Source organism: Pteronotus mesoamericanus, unplaced genomic scaffold (genome assembly GCF_021234165.1).
Source record: "Pteronotus mesoamericanus isolate MK-2021 breed Mesoamerican mustached bat unplaced genomic scaffold, CSHL_Meso_final scaffold_167, whole genome shotgun sequence".
Taxonomy (NCBI): domain Eukaryota; kingdom Metazoa; phylum Chordata; class Mammalia; order Chiroptera; family Mormoopidae; genus Pteronotus; species Pteronotus mesoamericanus.
In genome coordinates, this window is record NW_026555308.1 from 9,507,493 (window position 1) to 9,519,818 (window position 12,326).

Below are 12,326 nucleotides of genomic sequence, written 5' to 3' on the forward strand. Positions count from 1 at the left end.
GAAGAAGAGGAGGTAGGGATGAATTATACTTGAGGAAAGCTAACAATCTGGGTGTGGTATTATGGTGGTTTAAAACTGTCACATGTCCACAAATTCTTTGATATTGAAGTAATGGACCTTCATTCCCCTCCACCTGAGTGTGTGCTGGACTTAATGACTTGCTTCTATTAATAGCATATATACCAGAAGCTACAGGGTGTCACTTCTGAGATTAGGTTATAAAAAGACTATAATTTTCATCCTGAGTGTACCTTTTCCCTCCATCTCTCCTTCCCTTTCTTTTCTTCTTTGCTCTGGGTGAAGTCGGCTGCCACATCTTGAGGCTGCTCAGGCAGCCTGCCAGCAACCACTTGAGTGAGCTTGGATGTAGATCCTCCCCCAATCAAACTTTAAGATGACTGCAAACTTTTTTAAAAAAGCTTTTCTTTAGTCCTGGGGGTAGTGGGAGGGAGGACGAGAAGGAAAGAAACATCATCCAACATGAGGGAGAAATATCAATTGGTTGCCTCTTGGACATGCCCCAACCAGGTATCAAACCTACAACCCAGGCATGACCCAACTGGGAATCAAACCAGCAACCTTTCATTTTGCGGGATGACACTTAACCAACTGAGCTACATTGGTCAGGGCAAGATGACTGCAAACTCTTGAAACACCCTGCACTAGGACCATCTGGCTGTGCTGCTTCCAGATTCCTGTCCCCTAAAAATTGTGATTGTAACTTCAGAATCAGCTCAAACTGGCTCTATCCTAAGATACTTAGTTGGTTTTCAGAGACAGCAAACCAAAACCACAAGTCATGCAGCCAAAGCATGGTCAGAGGAGACAATTTAACCTCTAGATGTACCCAGAACCAAAGGACTGGGACCCTTTCAGAAGCAAAGGGTTGGTTGGTTGTCCTAGGAAGATCTGGTGCTGAAGCCCCTTGCCTTGCCTTACCATAAATGACCAGGGTCCAAAGTTCTTCAATCAAAACATGCCCCACCAGCGCTTTTATATACCAGCCTATTCTGCCAACCTTTAAAACTTGCCCTGGATCACAAGACAGATTTGAGCCTTGTTTCTTGTCTAACCTTACTGTTTGACTTCACAACAAAACCTTTTATTTTCTCAAAAGCCAATGTTGTAGTATTGGCTTCCATGTTCATTGGGCAGTGAGTCCTTGTTTGATGCGTTTGGGGTAATTTGTTATCCATGAACAGGTAATAGAAATTTGTAGACCTTCCATCTTCAAACCCATCAACTGTGTTGATGTAGAAATACTATTAGGGCCTCACACCCAGCATGTCCCACCATAAACTTTATCTTTCCCTCAAACCAGCTCCTGTTTTCTGTCTCAATAACTGGCACCAGCAACTAAATGCCTAGTTGCCCAGAATATAGGAATCATTTTTTCTTCTCATCCCCCAAATATATTCTTATTTATTCCTTTTAAATATCTTTTATTTATCCAATTCTTTTTATTGCTTCTACCTTGTAGTGTAGGCCATCATTTTTTTTTCCCTAATAGCCTTCTGGGTTTTCTTCCTCCAGTTTTGCCTCTTGTCCATTCTCTGTCCTTCAGTTGGAATGATCTTTTGTAAAGTGAAAATCTGATTCTATCAAACCTGATCATGCTTAATCACTTAACATTTAAATGAATTACATATAGTAATTGCCAATCCAAATAAACAGTACTTGTAAAGGAGTACTACAGGTAGTTATGGTACAACTGAATGTTAAAGGAAAATAAGTATCTTGAACCAAGTATGTAAATTACTTTTTAAAAATATGTACTATGACATCTTAGGAAGAAATCAAGGTAATTAGAGTGTATACTTCTAGTGGCCATCACTTATTTTAGATTAGAAGGTATTTAGATCGGGAGGTATATAGTTCACTATAGAGCAACAGCATTGATGTTATTTCTGTATTGATGCTATTTTTCAGAGAACTTGTCTCTGAAACTGGTTCCATGGGCCAGGAAGTGTGAAATTCTCTAGTCAGTACCTATGTATGGTGTGATGCCCAAACACATTTAAGAAAGTTGTTCTTTTAACAACAAACACAATGTTGGATGGGCAGGGTTGGAGATGTGGTCATTTAATAGAAAAGTGTGGGAAATGTCACGCCATTTATTTAGAACTTTTATTTGAACCCCTGCTTTGATAGCAAGCTTGCTCCTAAGTTTTAAGCTAAGATTTATTTAATGCCAACCACCCATACTAGAGACTAACAAAACCGTGAAGTGATTCCTTTCCTCTAAAGTTAAGCAAGAACTCATTCCAACTCCATAATAAAAGATGATTATGTACTATCCATGCCGGGGTGGCTCTGTGGATTGAGCACTGGCCTGTAAACCAAAAGGTTGCTGGTTCAGTTTCCTGGTCACCTGAGAATGCAGGACCTGCCTGGGTTGCAGGTCAGGTCCCCAGTTGGGGGCATGTAAGAGGCAACCAATTGTATCTCCCACCCTCTCCCTCGTTCTCTAAAAAGGTAAATTAAAAAAAAAAAAATCTTTGAAAGATGATTATATACAAAATTGTATTCGTGCCAATCCATTAACCACTATGTATAATCCCTCTTTATCATTGATGTTTTGCGCTTGTGTATTAAAGGAGGACAAGTACTAGTAGGCCTCTTCATCATTATTTAAAATCCTGAACAATAGAAGTTTGTAGTCTGGCAGAATCATTGATGTTTCCTCAACTGTGTTCACATAAAACCACATACTGTGATATAGCTATTTTATTGTTAAGCATCTCCAACTTTCTATCGGGTTGCTGTTTCATTAAGATTCAGTCATACGCACTGTACAAAGGTTTTGCACACCATATGCAAGCAGACCACGTTCATAAATTCTTTGTGACAGGGCTTATTAAGATCCAAGTCTGTTGGTAAATGGTTCCAACACTTGATACAAAAATGGACAGATACACTTTGTGTTACAACATAAGTAATTTATAAAGAGACAGATTCTTCAAAAGGGTAGATGACGATTTTTATTATTACAAAAGCAAGTATTTTTAAACTTGTTACTTGAGTAATTGCAAGAACAGACTAAGGGCTTAATCCTCACACAGGCACCAAGTCAGGCACAGTAGGTAGCTACAAATCATAAGAAAAAGGTTTCTTTACCTTGGATTCCCATAATTCCTACCTAGAGTATTCTGCCATGCTTTGGAATTAGGTTAAAAAAAAAAAAAAAAAGCAAACAAAACCAGCTCCATTTAAAAAAATAAATAAATAAATAAATGAGAGCTAGGTATTAATCTGATGTCTGGTGAAAACTAGCCACTAAATCCTGGCCTGAGAGATCCACATTTCCTTGAGAACAAACAGAAGAAACTAGCTAAGGTGTATCGATTTCTGAGAGCCCAACATCAGTCCTTAAAATGCAGACCTTCCAAGCTCAGACCTGTTTCACCTAATTTGTGTGGATGGTCACCTGAGGATTGCAGGAGCTCCAGCTCCAGCACAAATACTCTTCTAAGGGCAGCAGGAAAGGAGGTAGCAGGGACTTCAGCTGACATCTGAAGCACTAAGCCAAAGTGCCTGGCAGAGGGGAGCCTCAGGAAGCACAAAATGTCATTTCACCTTTGCTGCCCACAAACCTGAGGTTTCCACGTTAAATTTTAAAATGGCATGTGTGACAAGGCAGAAGAGACAATTGCTATTCCAGGAATTGCTTAAGAAATCTTGTGTAATTTTCTGCCTAATCAGACATGGTGCCCATCTTCTCTTCCCTTTTATTGGAGAACATAAAAGTTTTTAATCTCCATTCCCACACCTCCAGGGCCCTTATAACATTCTGTAGTAAACAACCTGGCTAGCGTATTACCGTTTCAAGGAAGCATAGGATTAGAGGTATGTGAAAGTGTATTTATTGAAGGGAAGACTTAATATATTCTAGAATATTGAAAATCAACAATATCCTAGAGCTAAAACCATTACAAGTTGAACCACATCTACCCTGTCTGAATTCTGGCAGTAAATTGGTTCAAATGGGATCCACTGAACTACTACAGGAAAGTAAAAACACTTCTGTTCCATTTACTATGAAATCTAATATAACCGACTGCTAAATTTAAATCTAGTCTTTTGAGTTGTGCTATGTAATTACATTTACTTAACAAGTTGCTGCCTTGGCAAGATCTCTACAGAAAGAAACAATATCATAAATGTATTAGATGGCATCTGCTAGAATCACTGAGAAATTTGCTGGAGGAAATAAAAGCTATATTATTTGGAGACATAAATTCGTCTCCTAAATCCTGTTGATTGCTGTCTACCTTACATATGTCTGTGAGAGGATTAATGGCACAGTTTATTCTGATAAAGTAGGCCAACACTGAATATAACAATCAACCTACAATCAGAGCTATAGTGCTGGAACCAGAATTTTCACAAAGGGTTTAAAGGTTCAAAATTGCCTGATTTTAAAAGCTGTAATAGAAACTGTCCTTGACTACTTTAAATCCCTACCCAAAGCAATGAAGCTATTCATCCATGAAGCAGCAGTCCATGAGGAAGTCCATGCCAGTGAGGAACGGTGCTAGAGTGCTGTCATGTGGAATAGTCATGAAAGATCACGGAGTAATTAGTCGTAACTAGTGTTCTTAAAGATTGCCAGGGAGTTTAGCTGATTTTTTTCAAAAGTTCATCATGGAAGCACTTTTTGACCATAGGTTTCACCTTTTTCTTGGGTTGCAAAACTGCTTCTGGTTGAAAGTATCACCCAAAATGTCTGCAGCACTTCAGCTGAGAGGATGCTGGTAACTGTTCAAGGGCATCATGGTCAAAGTCCATCTCATACTGTAAAAGCAGTTTTTGTAGTTTATGTAACTAGCAGACAAGTATGAATTACCTCATTACAGTGAACAGCCTGTACTCTTACAATTTACAAAGTTTTTACATTCAGTTATCACATATTTCAAGACTTTCAGTTCAAACAAATATACATGGGCTTCATTATTCAAGAACTTTACTATTTGTTACATAAGTTCATGGCAGCACACACTCAGTTTAGCTCTTTTACATAGATTTTTACTGCATAAGTCCTTCTTGCAAATTAAAAACAAGAAATAGATACATCCCTCTTACCAGTAAGAAATAAAGGTTTAGAATGGCAGTTACTTAATATTTATATTTATTTCAATGATATCTATCTTCTCTTAAATTCATTAATTTAAAAAACTATAAATAACCTACCATGAAAATTGTATAACCAACATCATTAATGTAAAAAGATGCAGAGAGACCTGTTATACTAACATATCTATGCTAAATCTGCTGCCAATACCCTATTTTTGCATTGTCAACCATACAAACACACTTGCACTTGCAAAAGACAAAATGACAGCATAGGAATTCTATTGCTTTTTAAAGGTCCAACATCTCCACACACTGCCAGTTCACTTCAGACATTTATTTCCTCATCCAAATAACTATCCATTGTAATTAGTTTAAAATGCAACAACCTGAAGTGAGAATACTCCTCCATAAAATGTCAAAGCCCATAAAACGTATGGTGTTTTTTAACAATGAGATTTCTTTCAAATTATTTGCACAAATGTGCAAGAATCCATGACAGTTCTCTTTCATAATTATGTGATTTCATAATTACATTTGTATTTATCATTTTTTAGAGGTAGGCCCTTCACAGTTGATATCCATGTTTTTTTTACTTAAGAGTGTTGGCAACATGAACATGATATTCTAAAAGTGTAAATGTTTTATTAGTGTAACTGTTTTAATAGCAAGCATTACTGGTTTTTAAAATGTGTTCAACTTAAAAATGGAAATCTTCTGAAGTAATTTCAATGACTCTTGAGCTTTTAAAGATTCATTAAATTCCAAGCAATTGCTAGTATCTTGTTATTAATTTGGAAGTACAAAGAGTCATTTTGTACTGATTAAAGCTCCCATATTTCCCAGAAAAATAAAAGCCCAGACATTTGCAGACATAATAAAATTAAAATTCAACCAATTTAATAGCCATGAGTATAGTTATAGGAAGCTGCAGGGCTGAAGGACAGTAACTTTCCTCTGTCCGCAAGATACGGCCGTCATGAAATGAATGAGATTTCTATAGTTAGGAAAACAGGGTTAAATTAAGTTTCAGGTTTTGTGACTGGAAGTATAGCTTGACTAAGCTTTTCTGAGGAAGATTACAGAGAAGGGACATGTCGTTAAATAATCACAAACTGTCTTATTTAGGGATAGATCACAATGTAAAAGAGGCTAAGTCTTTGATAAATGACAACACTCAAAATCAGGCATTGGGAGAGCTTCCAGTAAACAGAGAAATTATCTCTTCCATTTCCCATTTATTCTCATTAAAAATTTTAAAGTCACGACAGTTACAGCAGAAAGTCCATCGTTCAGTCTAAAAATCACCCACACTGCTGCACTGTGGTTCATTCAAAGCATAGTTTAACAAATTTCGGTTTTATATTTAAGAAAAGTCAGTTTCAAACAGTTGAGAAGAACTTATACTGTGCTTGATTCTACTTATCTGTTAACTTTAATCTGTGCAGATTCAGAAGGTTCCTAAATATGTGTTTATTTAGTTGCTAGATGAGATTTAGCTTTAACCAGCAAGGAACACCCAACCTTTAAAATCAGTGATACAAATAATAAACTGAGTAATTTGTAGAACTGGCACTTGCAATTAATAGTTTTCATACTAGATGCATGCAGCTCTTATAAATTCTAAAGGAGGCATTTTTGCAGGTCTCAACATGCTTTCGTTATTGTAAGTTCCACTAATTGAACACGTTAATGGAATTTTCTGGAGGGGTACAATTATGCTTTACTTATAAAAACTACAGTATTCCTTTAATTTAAAACTTACTATGTTTAAGAAATCATGTTAAAATATAAATTGGCAGAAAATAACTGGTAGACCTAATAAAGCAGTGTCACAGTTGCATAAAGGTATTTAATGGTATGTATGCATTACCATCAAAAAGAAGGGATCAGACTAATTCTTTCTTTTAATACAAACTTGAATATTGTTTGTAAATGCCTCATTTAAAGTAGTGGATAGGGAAGGAGTTTAGAAAAGTCCAAGTAATAAAATGTATTCAATTACTTGGTAAAGTTAAAAAGCTAATGCAACAATGTTATATATAGATAAAAAACATTATTCAAAAGCAATTCAAATACCGAAAGGGTTTCAAATTGAATATTTTATTAACATGGTAGTTGTCTTTGTAACATGTGCACACACACTCGCACACTCAGAATGATCTGCCTGAGGGAAAAAAAGACTATGTATGCCTAAGGGGAAAATGAAAAATTAAAAAATTTCTGTAGGTTTTCATTATTGTAGGCAATTATGTCCACATCACTTACAAAGCTATTGCCAAATCTGTCCAAGGAAGCAGTTTGAGAGGGAAAGAAAAAAATCTTGGGAAAAATTCAACAGTGGCATAGCAGAGCTCTCAATATGAGAAAGCTGACATAATGTGGACTTTTGCTTTGAATTTTTTCTTTGCAAAATATGGGGAGAGGTTTTTCAATGGGCAGAAAATAAGAGAAGGCGGTGTGAAGTAGGCTTTTGCAGTCAATTTTCCTCACAGTATTGTGCAGGGTCATCAAGAAAATGCTTAGTCTTTCTCTGGAACCAGTTTCAGAACTTTTCCAATGGCAATGGTCTTACCTAAAAATGAAATAAAAACAAAAAACCTTCAGTAGTTAATAGCAAGACCATGTAAAACATTAAAACTTATTATTTTAAACTATAAAAATAATTTTTACAATGTAAATTACTAATTAACTGGCTTTATCACTGAAGGAATGATTTCTGATTAGGAAGTCTTAAGAACTGGGTCTTTTTAGGGGGAACTGAAAACACCTGATTTCCTATATCAAAAGCCTTTCTTTGGGTAAGTAAAATGTGGAATATCAGTACAATGAAATACTATTTTGCAACAAAAAGGAATGCGTTATATGTATGGTTGAATGTCAAAAGCACACTGAGTGGAATAAACAAAACACTGAAAACACAAATTTTATGATTCTATTTATATGGCTTGTCCAAAAGGGCAAATAGAAAAAAATGATGTTATTGCCTAGGTCTGGAGGTAGGAGTAGGGGGTGATTGTAAATAGGTATAAGAGCTTCTTTTTAGGTATTCTAAACATTCTAAAATTAGAATGTGATGCCTGTACAACTCGGAAAACATACTAAAATTCATTGAATTTTAAAACAGGTGCATTTCACACTATGAATTATCTCAATAAAACTGTTAAAAAGGGTTCTCCATCTTGTGAAGAAAACCTAAAAACTAAGTTACCTTTTAGGAAAAAATAATTACTAGGGTTAAAAATTCATGCTACATTTCCTCTGATTTTATCTATCCACTACTAGCAAGCAGATTTTTAAAATAAAAAAATTTAAGGACTTTAAAATAAAACACTCTCTTCAATTATCTGAACTAAGGTGCAGGAACCACATTCATCATTATATACTTAGTGTTCAGCACAGTTCTTGACATGCAGTAGATATACAGCTAATTTTTTGCTGAATGGAATTAGAACATGAGAACTGACTAGTGAGTATCTCAACTGAACCAGAGTTTTATGTACATTTTCTAATCTTAAAATAGTCATCTAAGTTAACAATAGAGAAATGTTTAATTAAATCGTTGTTTTCATGATACCATGAAAACCAAAGAATTTCATGGATGCAAGATAGGAAAATTATAGCTGTTCAGATTCACTCAGAGATAGGCAGAAATAGACACATGCATAAAAGAACATTAGTATTAGACTATCAATTTATGTATCCCTTTTATTCCCACCCTCATAACAGTGTACTGAATTTATCATATCGGATTTTAAAATATTTTCTTCTCACCACAAAAATGACAAGATGTGTACCTCAGGCTCACCAGGCAAAATCTTGAAAAGGCAAGATGGGCTTTAATCACACATTTTACAAAGGATTTCATCACAGAACTGTCTTGTTTAGTAAATAAATGACTCTGAAAACCCACTACTTGCAAAATATCAAAATTCTTCCTCCAGAGCATTACTGCCAAAATGCATGGTTAATTTTACCTACAGTTGAATTAATTTAACTTGTAAATATTTATTACAAATATATGTTACAGAAGATGCATCCAAGTTCTCTCTGAACTAGTCGTTATGTGGAGTGTACTCAATGAAGATTACCAAAGCTAAGCATACTAGACATATCACTAGACATCAATTTAAAGGCTTACCCTCATCTCTCAAGGTAAATCGACCCATCTGAGGGAAGTCTTTAAAGGTCTCAAGACAGATGGTTCCTGCTGTCCTTAAGCGAGCAATGCATACTTGATCTTGTTTCACAAAACGGGGTCGAGTCTTACTTTTTTCTCCTGATTTTTTGTCTACCAAGCAAATTAAGGCCTATCCAAGATAAAAGGATGAGAAGACATCAGAATAATGCCAAATAAAAGAATCTTTAAGAATAGGAGTGCAAATAAGAGTATATCACTATTGTTGGTCAGAAATGATCAAGATGAAATAATCTTAAAACACACAAAAACACCAATTATCTTGAAACTCACTGTTATTTCAACTTCCTCAATACAGGTATGAATATGCAGCACCGCATTATAACCTGGGCAGATGATGGATTTGTGCTCTATAATCACTATCTGTCAAGCAAAAAGAAAATTCACATCTTTATCCCTAGGGCAAAAAAGAATTGAATGTGCTAAATTGTTATATAGTATCACAAGAATGTGTAACTCACCATCTTAAGTTTATTTTTGTGTTAGAAACAATAGGTCAGGTCACTTGACCTCGAAGAATGAACTCTGATATCCTTTCCCTACTGATCATCTTGGCAAGTGCCCAAACTTTAAAAACAGTAGGCAGACTCTTTCCCCTGTGGGAAGCCTTTCCTTTCCACTTTCTCCAAGGAATCATTACTGCTCACATGTTACTGAGTCTTTTTTCCCCCTACATATGAACTTATCATAGTTTTATCTATTTCTCAATACCCAAGGTCCACCAAAAGTAAACAACCTTGTAGCTGGCATCAAAATTTAATTTGGTTAGTTGTCATACATTGTAACAGAACTGAAAAATTCTGTGAGATACACCAATCATTAACTCTGTCACTCTCCTGGGAGGAAGGTCAGGTTGCTAATAACATCAAGAAATTGTGCATGTTTTCCTGCCTGGAAAGTTATGTATCCCAAAGGAGAAGACAAATCATAACTTCCCAGGCAACTTGTTCTACTTAAGTGAAAGACACTGAGTAATGACATATATAAACATGAGATTAAAAAAAAAAAAGGAACTTAAAAAACACTACCTATCCAGTAAGAACTTGTACCATCTTGTAGACCTTATGTTGTCAGATACCTTACGGCTGTTGTGACACATGATTTATTCTATTCCTCTTCTACACACAATGGCATGCCATCAATAATCAGAACAAAGGATATTTAAATTCTAGTTTCATTTAACAGTAAAAATCACTAAGACAACTATAATAGCTGGTTTACCTGGGCATCGAATGTGCGTCCAGAATGACAAAGATTATTAGGATCACAAAGTATAAATCCTGGAAGAATCTCCTCTTCTTCAATCCCTTTCAGTCTTATTTTGAGGTTTTCACCTGGCGCTACAGAATCAGTTTCTACATCATCAGAAAGGATTCCAAGAACTTCCACGTTGTGCTTAAAAAGAAACCAAGATTGGAGGTTTGACACACTGACTCACTGCATTACAGATCATAAAATGACCTGTTTGCTGAGTGACTGGAAGTAACATTTTTCTGTGCCTGTTGATTAGCCAAAATACTTATTACATTTGTATGACATGAACTTAATGAAAATCACATCCTGAGGTACAATCACCAATCAAAATGTTGTCTTTTTAATAGCACATCCTGAGAATTTCCAGAAAGAACACAGCATCATCTAGCATTTGCCTTTTTAACTTTTTCAAAATTAAATTTAGCATAGATTTTAATTTTATGGATATAGTTTTTATTATGGAAGTCCAGGATTTAATAGACATAGCTTCCATTACCTATCAATCCCCAAATACCTGAAGAGCTGACTTCTTAAAAATTGTTTGAACAATTAAACTTAAAATGCATATTGACTGTTCAGAGAATATTTTGATGGTTGCCAGATGGAAGGGGGATTTAAAAAATTGTTTCTTTTCATGGAAACCCCTAAGCTTTTGAAAAATTCTGGTTCCTTTCTAGTATTTTCAAGAGGAAAGCTAAATGGAAAGAGCATTACTAATTTTTACCTTGTTTGGCATCATCACAAGCTGCTGGCCTTTACAAATAGATCCTGATTCCAGCTTCCCCAGAACCACAGTGCCCATATCCTATTGAAATTTAAAATAAAAAAAAATTAAGTTTCAGGATTTTATTACCATTCTACAACATTTTAACAACCCAAAGTGAATTCTTTCAGGGCTTACTCACAGTGGGGTGGGGGTGGGGGGCGGGGTAAGGGGGGATCATTAGATCAAGTGGTAGAATGTTATTTGTCCAAATTCAGGTTCTCACAATCTCTGAGCCTATTTCTTCATCTATAAAACTGGAAAAATACTTGCTCAAGAAATTTAGCATGGGCTACTTAAGGAATAAAGTATTTGGTAGGGAGGGCAAAATATTACATTGATATGCAGTAAAAAATAATGATGCTTCTTTTTTAAAAAAAGACTAACATAATCCAGTTAGGCAAGTCTGTTGTAAAACTAGTACTAATATACTGCTGGCGGCAAAATAAATTGGCACAGTATTTTGGAAAGGTATTTGTAAATATGCATAAACTTTAATGTGTAAATCCTTTGAGACGAAGTTTCACTTGTATGAGTTTCTAAAAAATTATCATTTGTTCACTGGGAAACAGTTGAAGTAATTTATTAAATACTAATGTATTGTCTATACCAAGAAATATGCAGCCATTAAAAAAGAGATGTCTATGTTATGTTGTTATTAAAGCTGTTTTATAATTTAAAACAATTATTTCGCTTCCTGTAAAACACAATTTCTTGGACATTTTTGGTACCTTGTATTTATCCACAATTGGCAGCCTGATTGGTCCATCAACTGATCTATTGAAGTTTGGCAAATTATCCAGATATGGAATAAATGGTAATCCACTGAGAAGATAAAAATATCAATTGAAGAGAGTCAACATAAATATCAAAATTTTAACAAGTTATATAACTAACTTTTATACAAAAAAATGTGGTTATAACAATGTTTTCATGCTACCCATGTACTCGTCTCATTCAGCCAATGTATTAGCCAGTTCATCTCATTTATTTCTCAGAAAAATATGTAACAAAATAGTTCAATATAATATGAAAAACCTT

At 35.1% G+C, this 12,326-nt stretch overlaps 1 protein-coding gene across 2 annotated transcripts in view; it reads right to left on the reverse strand.

Annotated features, from left to right (window-relative positions):
- Positions 1 to 2,918: 2,918 nt before the first annotated feature.
- GSPT1 (G1 to S phase transition 1) overlaps positions 2,919 to 12,326 on the reverse strand; it is a 32,638-nt gene continuing 23,230 nt past the window's right edge. For both annotated transcript variants that reach the window (XM_054589589.1, XM_054589588.1), the window contains exons 10-15: positions 12,017 to 12,110; positions 11,247 to 11,327; positions 10,490 to 10,663; positions 9,542 to 9,631; positions 9,212 to 9,380; positions 2,919 to 7,645 (exon numbers count right to left, since the gene is read on the reverse strand). In XM_054589589.1, the coding sequence (XP_054445564.1) occupies positions 7,593 to 7,645; positions 9,212 to 9,380; positions 9,542 to 9,631; positions 10,490 to 10,663; positions 11,247 to 11,327; positions 12,017 to 12,110 (661 nt within the window). In that variant the 3' untranslated portion in view covers positions 2,919 to 7,592. The remainder of the gene's footprint in view (positions 7,646 to 9,211; positions 9,381 to 9,541; positions 9,632 to 10,489; positions 10,664 to 11,246; positions 11,328 to 12,016; positions 12,111 to 12,326) is intronic.